The sequence below is a fragment of the Stenella coeruleoalba genome, assembly GCF_951394435.1.
Source record: "Stenella coeruleoalba genome assembly, chromosome: 10".
NCBI lineage: Eukaryota > Metazoa > Chordata > Mammalia > Artiodactyla > Delphinidae > Stenella > Stenella coeruleoalba.
This window is the reverse complement of record NC_137156.1, coordinates 63,742,609-63,762,318: the sequence shown is the minus strand read 5'-3', so window position 1 is coordinate 63,762,318 and position 19,710 is coordinate 63,742,609. Positions and strand designations below refer to the sequence as shown.

The window sequence follows — 19,710 nt, the reverse complement described above, 5'->3', positions numbered from 1 at the left end:
AGGTATGGGAGGAATTTGGAGGTCAGGGAAGATCCTTTACCTCTAAAATAATACATAGGCTGTGACGAGGAACCCAGGTAACAGTACCAAGTAATAAATAAGAATTTTTAAAAACGCGTTTAGTCCCTTTTCCTCTTTACCAGAAGACTGGATGTTTTCAGACATTCTGGATAAGCTTAAACACAATTTTGAGTTGTTGGCAAGAGAATCCAGTGTTCCCCCAAATTTTATAAAATGGATTTCTCTGGTATTTGAAAGAGCTTGCTAGAGACAGTGATGGAGGTGTTCACAATGTCTGCAACAAGGACCCTGGGTTGATGGAGGTGATTTGCACTTTGCGGGCCTTGCAAGGCGCTGGAGTCCTGGAGCCCATGGCGGTGTGGAGTGTCTCCTGAGTTAGGAGAGCAGGTTGCCAATGGGTTGTAGAGGTCAGGATCGCACTGGTCCATGCCAGAAGTCTGTGATTCCCGTAATATAATAGGAAATATATATTTGATCTCTTACCCTGGTTCCTGGCACAGAGCTTCCAAAACTCTTGGAATTTCCTGAGTAATAGGAGTGTCTTTTGTTATTCATAGCAAAACCCTTTCAACCATAAGCATAACCATATGCTACTAAGATGACTCTTCATGGGCCCCTGGATAGATAGCTTCTGCCTGAGGACTGATTGCCAGAGGACTTTCAGCCCCACCCTTAGACCCCTCTGGGGAGTGGAGAGGGGCTGAAGGTGGCATAAATGGCCAGTGGCCAGTGATTTAATCAGTCATGCCTATGTAATGAAACCTCCGTAAAAACCTCAGATGATAGGATTCTGAGAAATACTGTGCTGATGACACATTGAAGTACTGGAGGGCGCAGAGCTCTGAGCGTATGGAAGCTCCCACCCCACCCCCCTTATCTTGCATCTCTTGCATTTCACTGTTGCTGAATTGTGTTCTTTAAAATAAACCAGTTATAGTAAAATGTTTCCCCAAGTTTTGTGAGCCGTTCTAGCAAATTATAGAACCTGAGATGGGGATTTTGGGAACCCCAGTGTATAGCTGGTTGGTCAGAGGTACAGGTAGTGACAGGTACTGGGACCTGTGACTGGTGTCTGAAGCTGGGGCAGCCTTGTGGACTGAGCCTTTAACCTATGGGGTCTGCACTGGCTTCAGGTAGTTAGAGTTATAATTGAATTGAGAGACTTCCCTGGTGGTCCAATGGTTAGGGCTCCACGCTTTCACTGCCGAGGGCACGGGTTCAATCCCTGGTCGGGGAACTAAGATCCCGCAAGCCCTGCGGCATGGCCAAAAAGAAAAAGAATTGAATTGAATTGTAGGACACCCATTAGTGTCAACTGGATATCGGTGTGGGGGAAAAAGCCACACATTTGGTGTCAGAAGTGTTGTGAGTAAAAAATATCTCATCCCTAAACCAAAGGGCAGGCTTATCTAGAGACACAAGGAAGTTGACCAAGGAGTGGAGAGAGACTGTGCCCCATTCTGTGTCTTTTGAAGTTTAATAATAACCTCAGGCCCAGGAAAAGGGAGGCCAGAATGCGAAGAGTCATTCTTTCAAGTCCATGAAAATAGCATTCCTGTGGTGACCATTTGCTTCCTGAAAACCTGTGAGGTGGTGACCCACAGCTGTGGTGGGTCACTGTGTAGTCACTGTGCCCTATAGGCCCAGCAGCTGTTTCTCAGGGCTCATCTTGGTGGTGAGGCAGAGGGTCTTTGGAAAATCAACTTGTGTAATCAGTGGTTGGGCACAGCTCACCCCGTGGCCTGGGAACTTGGCCTCAGGGGAGGGAGGCACTCCGAGGCTCAGGCGGAGAAGGCCTCCTGGGCTCGGGCTGACACTTGCGGCTTCACCAGAGTGCCAAGAAGTCTTGAAGGAGCATGTTTCTACCTGTTCAGGCTCGTCATTCCAAGATGCCAGTTTGGTTTACAGACACTATTGCCCTTGTGCCAGGCTCCAAAGAGGGCTGGTTTCTAGGACATCCAGCTGGTCTTATAGTTCATGCGTTGTCCCAGCCAGAGCCTGGATGACTAAGAATCTGTTGTCGTTAGTGCTTCCTTTCCAGGCTCCGCCCTCTCTGTCATTTGTGAGTCTCAGCCTAGTTTTAAGTAAGTATACACAGAGACCCAGTGGACTCATGGGGTATAGGTTATCTTCTTACAAGATTATTTCTTCCCGAAGGTACAAAGCTCTCTGGTGACCATAGTCAAATAAGGGGAGTGCAGGTAGAGAAACAGCCTCTACACCTGCTGTGCCCTCCACCCTGGCGCCCTCTCCTCCTCAGGTCTCTTCGATGACCTCCTGTTCATCACCCAGCTAAGTTGCCATTACTGAGAGTGTCCACCATCCTCTCCCTTCCCCCAGCAGAATGAAAGTTCCCTTCCTCAGGTCCCATTGCATCTTGCTAAATTCATACCAATGCTGCTCTTTTGTTTGCTGAGATAAGATGTACAGTATGTGAGTTTTGACAAATATATATTCGTCAAATATATACAGTCACGTAACCAACACCATAATCACGACACAGAGTAGAGTTGCCCACCAGAATTTCTGCATACTCTCTTGTAGTCAAACCCTCCCTCCCCCCTCAGCTCCTGGCACCCATGGATCTGATTCCCCACCAGTGTTTTGCCTTTGTAAGAACAGGATGCAGATGGAATCATAAAGTAGGTAGCTTTTCAGTCTGGCTTCTTTCACTCGGCAAACATCATTTGTTGTGTGTATCCCTGGTTCATTCCCTCTCCTTGCTGAGTACCCATAACTTTTTATTCATGTCTCTGCATGGACCTCTTCTGCCATATCCGCATATCTGGATGCTTTTCTGTCTGTCTTCTTGGTGCACAGCCGAGCTCCTCCAGGGCTGGATGGTGCCTTGTTGCCCCAGTATCCCCAGGCTGCACTTGACCGTGTGGTGCCGGGACAGCTGTGCATTGACAGTGATGATCCTTGGTCCTCTCCTCCTCGCTGGGGGAGGAGCCAAGTGTCTGCCCAGGCAGCAGAGCCCCTGCAGAAGTCTGGCCCATCCTGGGCTCCTGCTCTCTAGGGCCCTGGCTGGTCCCTGCTCAGGCTCTGTGTTCAGCAGCTGACCTAGAGAGCCGCCCAGGGATGGGCAGGCTGGCTTCTGGTAAATCACACCCACCCTCGGTTTGGTGTCTGTGATGGCAGGTGCCAGCACTTGCTAGGGACTTGGGCGGAGTCTTTGTGGATGCCCTGGCTCTCTGGCGCTCCATGTCACGAATTACTGGGAGTGTGGTACAGGTATGTACCTGTCTAGTTCCTCCTAGGCTGGAGAAGCCCTATTTGGGCCTTGTTTTCACTGACTCACAGCTGCACTGGCTTGTGAGTTAAAAACAGGCCTTGGCATATCTGCGCCATGACAGGCCCTCCCCAGGCCTCAGGCTGACCTGGAATGCTTGTGTAAATATTTGGAGGAACTTGAGGTTGGCGACCATTTCTCCCCCTGGATCTTCTTGCCTTGTCTCCTAGAGCAGTAAGGCGAAGAGCGTGGTGGGAGAGTGAGGACCAGTTCATGTTTGAAACACTCAAGGTGGTGGCACATTTGAGAGGCGCTGGAGTTCCGGGCAGTTCCTAGAAGCCAGTGGAAGTGGTTGACATTTGCTGTAGTGACAGTGGCTCCGTTGTAGAGCCAAAGGGGTTGAATTCAGACTGACCAGAGTTCGCATCACGATTCCCCTCCCTACTGGCCCGGGGCCTTAGACAAGTTACACAGCTTCTCTGTATGCCAGTTTCTCCCTTGTACGTTACCTATCTCCCAGGGTGCTGCTGAGAATTAAAATGAGTCAGTGTGTAAAGCACCTAACAGGCCCAGTGCGCAGCAGGCCCTCGTCTAGGGGTGGCTACTAAGGCCACCTCTAGTCTTGCCAACTGCTTTTGCCAGCAAATGTTACGCCTTTGCAGCGGACATCTAAGGAAAGGGTTAGAGGTTCTGAAAGGAGAATATGGTGGTGTCCAAGTGCGTGTCCAGACCTCCTTCCGATGCTGCTCGTATCTCCTCCTCTTTGTTGGTCTCCAGCCACCTCTGTGTCCTTAAATCACTTCAGCAGCTGCCCAAGTAGCGATGGTAACTCGGGACTCACCAGCCGTGAGAGAACTGTAACCGAGCTTAAAATAGAGACTGCCCTTGACTGGTCCTGAGGGCTGCGCAGGCCCCTGACGGCCCCTGGTGTCTGCCCTCCCAAGCTGAGCGGGACTCTGGTGGCTGGAGGCTGCAGACCTCCCTGAGAGGCAAGCCAGGCTCTCCTTGGTCCGGAGGCCCTTAGGGTATGTGTCCTCAGCCTCAGGCCTCCACCGCTGCCTGGGGAGGGGGGAGGGCCCGGCCTGGAGGAGACAGCTGATTTGGTGTGGTGGCACCTTAGGCTTAGCAGGTCAGTGAGCGGGGTTGGACTAGTTCTGGCCTTGGTGTAGGGGGATGGGGGAGCCACTGGGAAGCGTTTTTAAAGGTGGAAAGTGCGGCAGGCCTGCCTAAGGGCAGACTAGGAGGGGAGCTCAGAAAGAATAGGTCATGCTCTTTAGTTGATCTTGTTTCTTTTGAAGCTCCCAACCAGGTCCCTGTGTCTGAACATAAGTGTATCAGAGAATGCCCACAGAGCAAGGCCCACACAGAAAGGTCAAGCCCTTCCCATTGAGGGAAGATGCCCAGATGGGGCGACTTTGTGCCCAGAGCAGTGTGCCTCTACTACTGTCTTTAAATTGTGTCTGTGACCGCTCCTGTGCAGGTGCCACCTCGGCGTCTGACCACTGCTGAGCGGCCCCAGGCAGGAGGCCCACAGCCAGGAAAGGCGGCCCCTGACGGTCCCGGTTACCATGGCGTCCACCAGCGTGGAGAGCCAGCTGCAGAGAATCATCCGCGATTTGCAAGGTACGGCTTGGCTGCAGGGCACACCGAGCTTGGTGTTGAGAGAGCTGTGACTGTGCTTTTGCTGTTGCCAGCTGAAATTAGCCCTGTGATCTGTGTTTACACCGAGAGTAATCGGAGCCCTCGGGACACATCATATTGAAATATTTGGGGCTCAGATGTCCGCCCTGTTAAGGCTGGGAGACCTTGCCTGGCCCTCCTCTCAGGCACTGTAAAGGCACTTTGTAAACAAAATCAAATACCTCTTTCTGGGTCTGGGTCTGATTTCTGTGTGTGTGTGTTTGTGTTTTCAAACCACCCGTTAAGTCTTTGAATTGTGAGTCTCTGGGAGACGGCGGAATTGGCTCATTTGCAGAGATATTCTGCCTCCTTCTAAGCAGGAAGACGAGACACCCATCTTGCTTGTTTTGCTCTTCCACCTGGTTCCGGGTGGGACTCACTCCAGTTCTGGGCCTGCTGCCCCCCAGACTTCCCTGAGCTCAACGTTGCCCAATGAGAGAGACTTGTGGGCCTTGGCTCACTGGACAAAGGCAAGGCAGGCGGGGGTGCGTGTGCAGAGAGCAGGCTCGAGAGGAACCCGCTGTGTTCTGTACTGGCTGTGGAGTCCAGGGCCCAGGTTCACCCTTTCAGGTGACGTCCCAAGGGGAGAATTTTGGCAAGTTTTCCATCCCTCATGAATCACCAGAGCAGGTCTTGTAAGCCTCTCTGGAGCACCAGCACATTTGCTACAACACAGTCTGAAGCTGACTCCTTCCTCCGTGTCATGGGGACCCCAGTGACACTCTCCTGACAGACTCAAGGCGCAGGTTCCTAACTGCTCAGACACAGTGATAACCGACTGCAGTCTCTCATACCCAGGTTAGTGGAGGCCACAACAGTCTTCATTGTGAAGGCAAATATCGATGAGATAAAAATCACTTTCTCAGGCGTATCTCCTGTTTATGTAGTATTTTGGGCCTTCATGGCATTTCATGTGTGCCAGGCACGAGTCTCACAGATAATAATAGCTCATTGAGTCCTCACGTTTGGTCCTGTGAGGCAGGGACCATTATTATTCCCATTTTGCAGATGTGGAAACAGGCACAGAGAGGTTAAGTGACTTGCCTACGGTCACACATCCAGTCAGGCAGAGCCTGGGTTTGCACACACACCTGGTGCCAGGGTCTGTGCTCTTAACCACACCAGTCTACATCCAGCTAAAATGTGGGAGATGGCTTTTTTCTTTTTAAATCTATATACACACACACACATGCACACACATACACACAGAAAGTAAAATGACAGTCCCTGCAAATCTGAGTTTGCCCCTGGTCTTCAGAGGTTTCTCCACAAAGTAAGCCATCTTCTCTCTGTTTTAGTCTCTGGTTCTCAAGGATGAGTCTGGGACCCAGAGGTCCTTATTGGAGGGAAGAGAGGAGCCCATGGCAGAGCTCCTGATCCAGGGAGGAGGACAGGCATCAGAATTTGTTCAGTTGCCCTTTCCCACCCCATGTGCTATCCTCGTCTGTCATGCCCCACATCCCAAGGCCATCTCAACGTCCTATAACCAGCCCTCAGAGCACTTTGGTGGGAATTTTTAAAAGGCACCACCCTTTCTCAAGACCCTTTCTTTTCATCTGTTGGTAATTATCAGAGATTAGAGCTGGAAATTTCATATTCCACGTCCAAGGCTCCTTCTTTCAAAATTTCAGGAGTTCCCAGGTCAGGTTATGAGCTTTACCCCAGCCTGAGGGTGGGGGAGGACGGCTGTGTGTCTTTCCTGGTCCCTGGCTGCCGGCTGTCAGTGCCGCCACAGCAGACACTTCTAGTAGGACACACCAGACCACAGTCACTTGTTGTGAGACTCAGTCCCAAGAACATGTCTTCGCCATTTGCTGACCTTTGCTTGAGGAGTCAGTGTTGATTAACTTTTAGCAGCTCAGGCTCAGCTTCAGTCCTGGCAGGTCTGCTTTCTAACCATGGTGTTTGAGAGCAGTGGCTAGGGGTTCCTTTTCTTTCAAGAATTGTCAGAGGAGGTAGCTTTGTGCAGCATGTCCCAGCCATCTCGGCTGGGGACATCTTTCTCAGTGTCTAAACCAAACGCAACTTCTGACAGTCCCTCTGTCCCACGGCAGGGCTGTGAGTGAGAGTCAAAGGGGTTTTTCCTCTTTTTCTACGCTGGGAGGTAAATCGTCTTAGAAGTTAAGAGGTGAGCTCTGGGGTCAGAGAGCCCCTGAGAAAACCAGGGTTCTCATTTCAGCTCCGCTGTTTGCCACCCGTGATCTTTGGCTCTGACCTCTCCGTGAGTTCCTCGTCTGTAAAGTGGGGATGATAATGCCAGCTTTCATCAATTCTACCGTGCATTTACGTTTTTTTCACATTTTAACAGCTCTGGATTTGGGATCATCTTAAAATCAGTTGCATCTTAGATTTGTTGAAATAAAGCAATTCCTGCCTCACAGTGCTCTATTGAATGAGAAAAACACGCAGAGGCCTGGTGCCTAGCCAGTACTCAGTTAACAGAAGCAGGTGGTGGTGTCATTCTTGGCATTGTCGTCATGACCTCTGCATATTCTGGGTCCTCTGGAAACCTGGACTTAACTGTACCGAGCAGTGGGGTTACAGTGAAGAACAAGAAACATGGCTGGAGTAGAGGATAAAGCTCTCAGGAAGTCAGTATTAGGGGACTGCTGTATGATTTATCCACACAGCAGACATTTTTGACGAAATACTACTCGCAAATGATAAGGCCTACATGGTGGGCCTACAGGGATGACCAAGAAATGTGCCCAGTCAGTGAGCTGTTGTGAAGTACCTGTGGGCTCTCAGGACATCCTAGCGCCTTCTGACTTGGAGTTCCCGCCCATGGATGTTTATGTAGTGCTCCACGTGTGCACGGTGCTTTGCCATCATGGGCCACTCAGGCCTGCTGCTCCCCGGGGCCATCCCGCTGCTCTCTCGGAGGCCAGTCTCCATCTGGTGACATGCTCCTGTTTGTTGTCTTAAAGATGCTGTGACAGAGCTAAGCAGAGAATTTAAGGAAGCAGGGGAACCCGTCACAGATGACAGCACCAGCTTGCATAAGTTTTCATATAAACTTGAGTATCTCCTTCAAGTAAGTGACTCCTGTCATGTGTTGATTTCTGCTCTATTGTCTCTTGTCTCCCTCTTGGCTTCTTCATCAACATTCAGGACGCAGCTCTGAAAGCTCAGTGCAGCCGTTGAGCCCTCCTGGTTAGACTGAAGGTCAGAGCCATCCCCAGCCTCCAAGTGTGATCCTCTGAGGAATCAGAATGTTGCCCCTCAGGATGGTTTTGGGAATCGAGAACATTCTTCAGAGATTTAGGTCATCTTAATGCAGGTCACAAGGTCTCTCTGTATAGCAGGGATCTTAACTTTGGGGGAGTCACGTACCCCTTTGGCAGTCCGGTGAAAGCTATGGAATCTCTCCCCAAACACATGCATACACGTGCAATCACACATTTTCTAGGAGTATGCGGACCCTCTGAAGATTATCCAGAGGCCCCTGTTTTAGAGCCTCGCTCCTCAAAGTGTGGTCCATAGACCAGCAGCATCGGCATCACCTGGGAACCGGTTAGAAGTGCACTCTTGGTCCCCACCTTGACGTGCTGAATCAGGATCTCTGAGGTCAGCTCAGGAAGTTTTCTTTTAACATGTTTACAGTGTAATGCTTATATCTGCTTGGTTCAAGAAGCACAGATCTAGAGAACTCTGCAGATGTGGAAAAATACAGGCAACTACAATAGGCAGGAAGGAAATGGACCAATATGATAACAGAAGTTATCTTAGGGTGATGGTGTAGGCATTATAATTTTTTCTTTTCTTTTTTGTTTTATCCAGTTGTCCTAACAATGTATGCAAATCTTTTATAATAAAAAAATGCTATAGAACATTACGTTATAGGAAGATATCCTCTATCATTTTGAACACCATAAGTTTGCAATGTCACGACCTCCCACCAACGTGTATAGGATGAGAGCCCACTGGAGGAGGTGTCTCAGTGTATTGAAGGCTCACCTTTCATGTGCCTTTTTTTTTTTTTTAATTTTTATTAGAGTATAGTTACTTTACAATGTTGTGTTAGTTTCTGCTGTACAGCAAAGTGAATCAGCTGTATGTATACATATATCCCCTCTTTTTTGGTCACATGCCTTTTCAACTGGTTCTGTTGTTTTACATTATGAAAGTATTAATAGGGCGCTTTTTTTTTCCAGCCCATTTTGGTTTTAGATTTGAAATGGCTCATGGCTGACATTTATTTGGATTTATTCTATGTATATTAAAACAGTAATGAAACTTGAGTTGAGTAACGGATAAAATGTCACTAACACATTTCCCTATGTCAAGACATCGTTAACACTCTTCATGTTCCCCTTAAAACGTTTCATTTGAGTTTCTTTACCATGTCTTAATAGCACCTTTGGTGTCTTCCACCCAACTCTATACACAGAGGTCCCTTTGGGCGCCTGTTATTCCTGAACCTCACTAGTTGTATGACCTTGAGCTAGTTACTTAACCTCTCCTAGCCTCAGTTTCCTCACCTGTAAATTGAGGGCGAAAACCCCCTCATTCACCAGTAAATAAAAATAATGCCAATAAAGGGCCTTGCCCAGTGCCAGGCAACTAAGAAGCTGTCATTATTCATCGTTTAAATGGTGGGATAAATAGCAGTGGGTTTGGACGTCCTCACTCTCCTTTCCCTGCCCAGTTTGATCAGAAAGAGAAGGCCACCCTCCTGGGCAACAAGAAGGACTACTGGGATTACTTCTGTGCCTGCCTGGCCAAGGTGAAAGGAGCCAATGACGGGATCCGATTCGTCAAGTCTATTTCAGAGGTAAGCAGAGAAGCCAGGGACCTCACCTCTTTCCCTTGCCTGCCTTAAACCTCTCTCGCAGAGACCTTTGCTGCAAACAGCCAAGTGAGGAAGTGAGGGTTTACGTGTAGGAAGGAAGTAAAGAAATCCAGTCCAGGTATATGCAGTGCCCACTGAGAGCTCTGGGAAGCCACCTAGGTGAGTGTTTACCAAGCCGAGGAGTGGCTCAGTCCTGACTGTATTAGACCCCAACCCAAATGTAACCTAACAGGGTGGGCTGCTCACATTGTGGTCTGCTCATGGTGCCCCCGAGAGGTGTACAGCCTAGGACACCTTTACCTTTTTAAAAGAATCGGTTTCTTAGATAAAATTCTTAGAGTTTGCTAGGCTACTTTCCCTATGATTTGCCCAGGAAACTTGGATTTAAAATGAAGAGTGATGTGGGATCTTGAGAGACAACTAAGCAGCTTCGCACATTAAGTTCTGAGCCCCTCAAGAGCAGAATGCCATGGCTTTGCTGTTTTACAAAACTCCAGATCAGCAACAACACGCATACTCTGTCTCTCTGTCTCTGTCTCTCTGTCTCTGTCTCTCTGTCTCTGTCTCTCTGTCTCTCTGTCTCTCTCTCACACACACACACACACACACACACACACACACACACACACACACACACACACACACACTAGCCTAGTCCATCTGGGAGTGAAGAACTTTGCGCATTAAGGAGCAAGTAATCCCCTAGATTTGAGGCAGGAGGCCTAAAGGGTTTGTATATTTCATCTTTCTTTCCAGTATCTCATGAGTAAGTCTAAGGTCCCTTTGAAGTTGGCAGACATGCTCCTTGGCCAGCCTTCCACAAAGGCCACAGGGTCAGGTGCTCTGGGAAGAACTCCCTGGCCGTGCCAGCTGGAGCCAGGTGGGTTTCTCCTTATAGCGAATGATGGTGTTAGACACGTGGACACTGAGGGCTGGGCATTTTCCACCAGCTGTACCTTCTGACAGCTGAGAAAATGAGGAAAGATCCTGGCTCATAGGAGTTGGTTTAATGTCCAGGTAGTACAGATACGTCCCGTGAGATCTTGCCTGGTGGGACATTCAGGTGCATGATTAAGTGTTGTATCGCTTCTCAGTATAGTGCAATGAGTTCTGATTAGATGCTAACAAAAATTAAGAAAGTGGATGATGAAAGTGGACCCATGATCTCAAAAAGTTCAAAAACAAAAAAACCCAACAAGGCTATGCACTATATTCATTTGCAGTATAAGGGAACTATTACTGTTCCCTTCCCCAAAGGATGTTTAAAAAGACCTTTTTTTAAAAAAAATAATAAATTTATTTATTTATTTATTTTATTTTTGGCTCTGTTGGGTGGTCTTTGCTGTGCGCGGGCTTTCTCTATTTGCGGCGAGCGGGGACTACTCTTCGTTGCAGTGCATGAGCTTCTCATTGTGTTGGCTTCTCTTGTTGCAGAGCATGGGCTCTAGGCGTGCGGGCTTCAGTAGTTGTGGCACGTGGGCTCAGTAGTTGTGGCTCGCAGGCTCTAGAGCACAGGCTCAGTAGTTGTGGTGCACGGGCTTACTTGCTCCATGGCATGTGGGGTCTTCCTGGACCAGGGCTCGAACCCGTCTCCCCTGCATCGACAGGCGGATTCTTAACCACTGCGCCACCAGGGAAGTCCCTAAAAAGACCTTTTAAAATAGCTCCTTTTACATATATAATCAGTTCAGTTAATAGGCCTGATTTAAAATGTAGCCTCAACTCTTTGCCTTCAAAAAATTAAATGTTCTAAATGCTGTTACAATGGCCATTTTATTACTAAGGAGAAGCCCCAGGACATCCCTGGTGGTGCAGTGGTTAAGGATTCGCCTGCCACTGAAGCAGACATGGGTTCGAGCCCTGGTCCGAGAAGATCCCGCATGCCGTGGAGCAGCTGAGCCTGTGCGCCACAACTACTGAAGCCCTCATGCCTAGAGCCCATGCTCCGCAACAAGAGAAGCCACCACAATGAGAAGCCCACGCACCACAAAGAAGAGTAGCCCCCGCTCTCCTCAACTAGAGAAAACCCGCGCACAGAAACGAAGACCCATCACAGCCAAAAACAAATAAAAACAAAAAAACAAGCCCTTCCCTTGGGAGCTTACAGACATGGGCTGTTATGTGGGGTTCTTTTTAGATGCTGCAGGGCCTATGTGTGGGTGTGCATTTGTGTGGCCAGTACACTTCACTTCAGGATGCCTTGCTCAGCTGTTCTCGGCTGCCTGGGTCTCCTGGTTATCACCACTGAACACTTTGTTCTCACCTCACTTATCAGTGGAAAAGCATTTGGACATAGGGATGTCATCAAGATTCTCCCCTGGGCATCTGTCTTGATACGCTCCCCACGGACGTGCCATGGTGGTTTTTATAAAGCCACGTCAGGCTGCTGCCCACCTTCATTTCCAGACCTCCTGGCTATACCCCAAACCCACAAAACTCACATGGAAAAAATGTCTTACAGCCTCTTACATAAATGTCTTCTGAGGTTTCACACCTTCTTATTTTTTAAAACTACTTCATATTGTGGTATCATTTCCTCAAGTCAGCAATGAGAAGGCATATAGCTCTGAGCTAAAAGGTGCTGGGTACCGGGATGTTTATAGCATCATGAATGTGCCGGTGCTTGAGGTCATACCTCATGTTTCCTGTCTCATTCCAGCACCATGGCTGGCTTCTTAATAGGATGGAGGATTAGGACCATCTTTTGGTCAAACCACTACCGTCCCTTCCCCCAACCACCAAGTTAAACATTTCTGACCTTTGAAGAGGTGAGGAGGGAATGGGTCTTGGCTTACCCTGCTCAGAGCCAGCACCTATCAGAACAGGTGCATGTGGTAGGTTGAGAGGTTTTGAGTTCCTGCCTACTTATCTTGAGCTTCTGGGGCTGAAACATTGGGAGCATGAATCCTAATTTGATCAGATCTACATGGCCCATGGTCCATCCTGGCAACTAGGGCCAGAGTCTGTGACCAGCATACCCCACCACCATCACAACAAGCTTCCAGAAACCTCTTTAGAAGCCATGTTTTGGCACTGTGGGGAGAGTTTTTGAAGACAGGCCTGCACCTGGACCCTCCGTCCACCTCAGACTTCCTGAAACAGAACCACACCCATTTTTCATTACTTCAGTGTAACTGGGCCACCTAGAAACACCCCTGCCCTCACCCCCTGGGCACCTTCTGACTAAATGCAGTGTGTTGGTATAGCTGAAAATAAATCCAGCTAGGAAAGCATTGACAGATATGTGGATTTTAGTGATGGTTCCACGAGGACACAGAGGAGGCAGTTATACGTCCATCACAAGTCCCCCTAACACTCCTCTGCCTTTTGCCCTCCTCTCTCTTGCCCCTTCCACATGGGCTCCAGCCAAGCCCCTTAGGCCTCTTCCCCTGCATCTCTTCTCCCAAAACTTCAAAAATAAGCCCAGGCATTAGCTAAACTGAGACCGTCTCTTCCTCTTCAAGTGTACTTCTGGTATGAGAAGCCCTTCATTTACCTCCAAGCTGTTTTGTAAATATTCCAAATTAAGTCAGACTGTTTCATCTCTGACTCTAAACCCAGGGATTCTGATGGAGCAGAGGAGGAAGAATGACATTCCGGTAGAATCCACAGTAGATATTTGAGCCTTTCGTGACTGTATCTTCCTTGACACGTATGCTGGAGTCTACAGATTATTCTCAGATGGAGGCCTGCAAGACGTCCACCCACTTTAGGCCTCCCTCTGTGGGGTGACATTCTCAAATGTTTTGTGTTCTTTGAGGGACGTAAGTGAAGGTTATGTGTAGGGTAGGATTGGGTGACATTTTCTGCCCTGTTTTGTTTCTGCTTTTGTCAGCCATCCATGAGGCCTGTATTTGGAGTTAGGCTAACAGCTCTTCATTTCTATTTTATCTACATTTTCCAGCTCCGAACATCTCTGGGAAAGGGAAGAGCATTTATTCGCTACTCCTTGGTGCACCAGAGGTTGGCCGACACCTTACAGCAGTGCTTCATGAACACCAAAGTGACCAGGTAAATACATGACAGTGCTGGGCTTTACCCCACACCGTTCAGAAATGACCCAAAGTCCCCTCACTAATAATAACGATACAACTTAAAGTCAGATGGAGAAAGACAAATATCATATGATGTCACTTATATGTGGAATCTAAAAAACAGTATGAATGAACGTATTTATGAAACAGAAACAGACTCACAGACATAGAAAACAAACTTATGGTTACCAAAGGGGGAAGCGGGGAGAGGAATAAATTGGGAGTATGGGATTAACAGATGCACACTACCATATGTAAAATAAACAGAGATTTACTGTATAGCACAGGGAACTATATTCAATATCTTATAATAAGCTATAATGGAAAAGAATAAAAAAAAGAATATAGATATGTACATGTATATGTGTAACCAAATCACTTTGCTGTACACCTGAAATTAACACAGTATTGTAAATCAACTAGACTTCAATTTAAAAAAAAATGGTGATGCTAGTTACAATACACAAGATGGAAGCCATCAATGTCCAATGATGGGAGGCTGTTAAATTACAGCAAATTAGGGCTTCCCTGGCGGCACAGTGGTTAAGAATCTGTCTGCCAATTCAGGGGACACGGGTTTGAGCCCTTGTCCTGGAAGATCCCACATGCCGCGGAGCAGCTAAGCCCGTGCGCCACAACTACTGAGCCTGCGCTCTAGAGCTCACGAGCCACAAATACTGAAGCCTGCATGCGTTAGAGCCCATGCTCCACAACAAGAGAAGCCACTGCAATGAGAAGCCCGTGCACGGTAACGAAGAGTAGCCTCCACTTGCCGCAACTAGAGAAAGCCGCGTGCAGCAACAAAGACACAGTACGACCAAAAAGAAAAAATAATAAATAAATAAATGAATTTATCTTTAAAAATTACAGCAAATTATTTTAAATGACATAACAAGGCATCATTTAAAATTGCAATAAGGTATACCAAAACCTGAGATGAATTACCATATTTTAGTATATGTTACCACCCTTTTGCTAATATAAATATGATTTAAGTAGCGCCATGACTGTCCAGGTTAGACTGTATAGGGTTAAAGGAGGAACTAATTATGTAAGCCTTGATAGCTGCCCAAGAGTGAAGAAGAGGTGGTCTCCCCTCCCCAGTTTTTCTTTGATTATAAAAATGTAGCCTACTCTGTTCTTGGGGCTGCTGCGCTGCCTTGCCTGCCCACTTGTATCTCTCACAAGTTTCCTATGCTAATAAACTCACTCTTTGCCTGCCAAATAAATAAATAAAATTGCAATAAGGAAGTCTGTATAGCAACAAGGAAAATAACAATATAATAATCAATGAAAAAGAATGCAAATCTTATCTATCCTAATGGCAACAATGAAATTACAAAAATATATATAAAAGAATTAGAAAGTATATGAGAACATGAGGAGGCGGAGTCAAGAGGGCGGTGTGGGAAGACGCAGAATTAGTGTCTCCCCACAGCTAGGGTGCCTGCCAGCCGCTGGTGGGGGACTCTGATGCCCAAGGAGATGGGAGGAAACCCCAGAGTGAACCAGTAGGGGGACTGAGCAGGGAGGAGAAGTGGAGGCCAGACAGGATCAGTGCCCCTGAGGCCGGGGAGATCAGGAGAGGCAGGTGGGAGGGACCACCCAGGAGGAGCAGAGGGCATTTGCCCTGCCAACTTGAGTCCAGGAAGACTGCTGGGCGTCCAAGAAGCCCGCTGGGCTCCCAGGTGAGGTCCCCTGCCCTCTGAGACCAGGGGTGGGGAGCATGCCTGGGCCCCTTCTGTTCCTTGAGCCTAAGCTGCACCCCAACAGCCCCCAGGGTGTTTTCCAGCCCTGTGGGTCCTGAGCATTGGCCCCACCCACCACCCAAACCTCACCCTTGCTTAGGCCCCACCCTCCACAGGCAAGGCCTTTTCCCCCCCTGTTTTAAATTTTTGTTTATTTTTTTTCTTTTCCCTCCTCTTTTTTACTATTGTGGTACTAATGTACCTTACGGTTGTTGATTCATCTATATTTTTATTTTTATATTTTTCCTAACATATCTGTTAGTTTCCTAGTCTAATTTTATTTTTTACTTCGCTATTGTTGTATGTTTCTTTCTTTTCCTGCTGCCCCAGGCAGCTTGCGGGATCTTGGTTCACGAGCCCAGGGTTGGGCCAAAGCTCCTGCAGTGGGAGCTCCAAGTCTGAACCACTGGACTAACAGGACCTCACACCCCAGGGAATATTCTTTGGAGTGAGGTCTCACGGAGCTCCTCATCTCAGCACCAAGACCCAGCTCTACCCAATAGCCTACAAACCCTAGTGTTAGAAGCCTCAGGCCAAACAACCAGTAAGACAGGAGCACAATCCCACTCATTAAAAAAAAAGTGAGATGGCAAAAAAATACGTCACAAATGAAGGAGCAAGGCAAAAACCTACAAGACCAAATAAGTGAAGAGGAAATAGGCAATCTACCTGAAAAAGAATTCAGAGTAACGAGAATAAAGATGATCCAGAATCTCGGAAATAGAATGGAGGCATGGATTGAGAAAATACAAGTGTTTAACAAAGATCTAGAAGAACTAAAGAACGAACAAACAGAGATGAACAACACAATAACTGAATTACAGTAGAAGGAATCAATAACAGAATAACTGAGGCACAAGAACGAATAAGTGAGCTGAAAGACAAAATGGTGGAAATAATTGCTGAGGAGCAGAATAAAGAAAAAGGAATGAAAAGAATTGAAGACAATCTCAGAGACCTCTGGGACAACACTAAACGCACCAACATTCAAATAATAGGGGTCCAAGAAGAAGAAGAGAAAAAGGGTCTGAGAAAATATTTGAAGAGATTATAGTTGAAAACTTCCCTAACATGGGAAAGGAAATAGTCACCCAAGTCCAGGAAGCACAGAGTCCCATACAGGATAAACCCTAGGAAAAACACACCAAGACACATATTAAACAAACTAACAAAAATGAAATTCAAATAAAAAATATTAAAAGCAGCAAGGGAAAACCAAAAAATAACATACAAAGGAATCCCCATAAGGTTATCAGCTGATTTTTCAGCAGAACCTCTGCAAGCCAGAAGGGAGTGGCAGGATATACTTAAAGTGATGAAAGAGAAAAACCTACAACCAACAGTACTCTACCCAGCAAGGATCACATTCAGATTCAATGCCAAAGTCAAAAGCTTTTCAGACAAGCAAAAGCTAAGAGAATTCAGCACCACCAAACCAGTTTTACAACAAATGCTAAAGAAACTCCGCTAAGCGGGGAAACACAAGAGAAGAAAAAGGCCCACAAAAACAAACCCAAGGGCTTCCCTGGTGGCGCAGTGGTTGAGAGTCCGCCTGCTGATGCAGGGGACATGGGTTTGTGCCCCCGTCTGGGAAGATCCCACATGCTGTGGAGCAGCTAGGCCCGTGAGCCATGGCTGCTGAGCCTGCGCATCTGGAACCTGTACTCCGCAACGGGAGAGGCCACAACAGTGAGAGGGCCGCGTACCGCAAAAAAAAAAAAAAACAATTAAGAAAATGGTAATAGGCACATACATATCGATAATGACCTTGAATGTAGATGGATTAAATGCCCCAACCAAAAGACACAGACTGGCTGAATGGATTCAAAAACAAGACCCATATATATGCTGTTTACAAGAGACCCACTTCAGACCTAGGGAAACTTACAGACTGAAAGTGAAGGGATGGAAAAAGATATTCCATGTAGATGGAAATCAAAAGAAAGCTGGAGTAGCAATACTCATATCAGATAAAATAGACTTTAAAATAAAGAATGTTACAAGAGACAAGGAAGGACACAACATAATGATCAAGGGATCAATCCAAGAAGATATGACAATTATAAATGTTTATGCACCCAACATAGGAGCACCTCAATACATAAGGCAAATGCTAAAAACCATGAAAGGAGAAATCGACAGTAGCACAGTAATAGTAGGGGGCTTTAACACCCCACTTACACCAATGGACAGATCATCCAGACAGAAAATAAATAAGGAAACATAAGCTTTAAATGACATAATAGACCAGATAGATCTAATTGATATTTATAGAACATTCCACCCAAAAGTGGCAGAATACACGTTCTTCTCAAGTGCACATGGAACATTCTCCGGGATAGATCACATCTTGGGCCAGAATTGGAGCCTCAGAAAATTTAAGAAAATTGAAATCGTATCAAGCATCTTTTCTGACCACAATGCTATGAGATTGGAAGTGAATTACAGGGAAAAAAACTGTAAAAAACACAAATACATGGAGGCTGAACAGTGCGGTGCTAAATATCCAAGAGATCGCTGAAGAAGTCAAAGAAGAAATTAAAAAATACATAGAAACAAATGACAATGAAAACACAATGACCCAAAACCTATGGGATGCAGCAAAAGCCGTTCTAAGAGGGAAGTTTATAGCAATACAATGTCACCTCAAGAAACAAGGAAAATCTCAAATAAACAATCTAACCCTACACTTAAAACAGCCAGAGAAAGAAGAACAAAGAAAACCCAAAGTCAGTAGAAGGAAGGAAATCATAAAGATCAGAGCAGAAATAAGTGAAATAGAAACAAAGAAAACAATAGCAAAGATCACTAAAAGTAAAAGCTGGTTCTTTGAGAAGATAAACAAAATTGATAAACCCTTAGCCAGACTCATCAAGAAAAAAAGGGAGAGGACGCAAAGCAATAAAATTAAAAATGAAAAAGGAGAAATCACAACGGGCACTGCAGAAATACCAAAGATTATAAGAGACTACCAGAAACAACTATATGCCAATAAAATGGACAACCATGAAGAAGTGGACAAATTCTTGGAAAGGTACAATTTTCCAAGACTGAACCAGGAAGAATTAGAAAATATAGACAGACCTATCACAAGTAATGAAATTGAAACCGTAATTAAAAATCTTCCAACAAACAAAGGTCCAGGACCAGATGGCTTCACAGGCAAATGCTATCGAACATTTAGAAAAGAGCTAACACTGATCCTTCTCAAACTCTTCCAAAAAATTGCAGAGGGAGAAACACTCCCAAGTTCATTCTATGAAGCCACCATCACCCTGATACCAAAACCAGAAAAAGATATCACAAAAAAAGAAAATTATAGACCAATATCACTGATGAACATAGATGCAAAAATCTTGAACAAAATACTAGGAAACAGAATCCAACAGCACATTAAAAGGATCATACACCACAATCAAGTGGGATTTATCCCAGGGATGCAAGGATTCTTCAGTATACGCAAACCAGTCACTGTGATACAACACACTAACAAATCAAGGAATAAAAACCATATGATCATCTCAATAGATGCAGAAAAAGCTTTTGACAAAATTCAACACTCATTTACGATAAAAACCCTCCAGAAAATGGGCATAAAGGGAACCTACCTCAACATAATAAGGGCCATATATGACAAACCCACAGCAAGCATCATACTCAATGGTGAAAAACTGAAAGCATTTCCCATTTCCTCTAAGATCAGGAACAAGACAAGGATGTCCATTCTCACCACTGTTATTCAACATAGTTTTGGAAGTCCTAGCCACAGCAATCAGAGAAGAAAAAGAAATAAAAGGAATCCAAATTGGAAAAGAAGTAGTAAAACTGTCACTGTTTGCCAATGACATGATACTAAACATAGAAAATCCTAAAGGTGCCACCAGAAAACTACTAGAACTAATCAATGAATTTCATAGGGTTGCAGGATACAAAATTAATGCACAGAAATCTCTGGCATTCCTATACACCAACAATAAAAAATCAGAAAGAGAAATTAAGGAAACACTCCCATTTTACCATTGCAACAAAAAGAATAAAATACCTAGGAAAAATCCTGCCTAAGGAGGCAAAAGACTTGTACTCAGAAAACTATAAAACAGTGGTGAAAGAAGTCAAAGATGACAAACAGATGGAATATACCATGTTCTTGGATTGGAAGAATCAATATTGTGAAAATGACTATACTACCCAAAGCAATCTACA

At 46.1% G+C, this 19,710-nt stretch overlaps 1 protein-coding gene across 3 annotated transcripts in view; it reads left to right on the top strand.

Moving 5' to 3' along the window:
- FYCO1 (FYVE and coiled-coil domain autophagy adaptor 1) overlaps positions 1–19,710 on the top strand; it is a 113,787-nt gene that overhangs the window by 32,742 nt on the left and 61,335 nt on the right. For 2 of the 3 annotated variants that reach the window (XM_079933445.1, XM_079933446.1), the window contains exons 2-5: positions 4,734–4,876; positions 7,861–7,967; positions 9,582–9,707; positions 13,630–13,736. In XM_079933445.1, the coding sequence (XP_079789571.1) occupies positions 4,822–4,876; positions 7,861–7,967; positions 9,582–9,707; positions 13,630–13,736 (395 nt within the window). In that variant the 5' untranslated portion in view covers positions 4,734–4,821. The remainder of the gene's footprint in view (positions 1–4,733; positions 4,877–7,860; positions 7,968–9,581; positions 9,708–13,629; positions 13,737–19,710) is intronic. The other variant, XM_079933447.1, reaches the window with a different exon arrangement.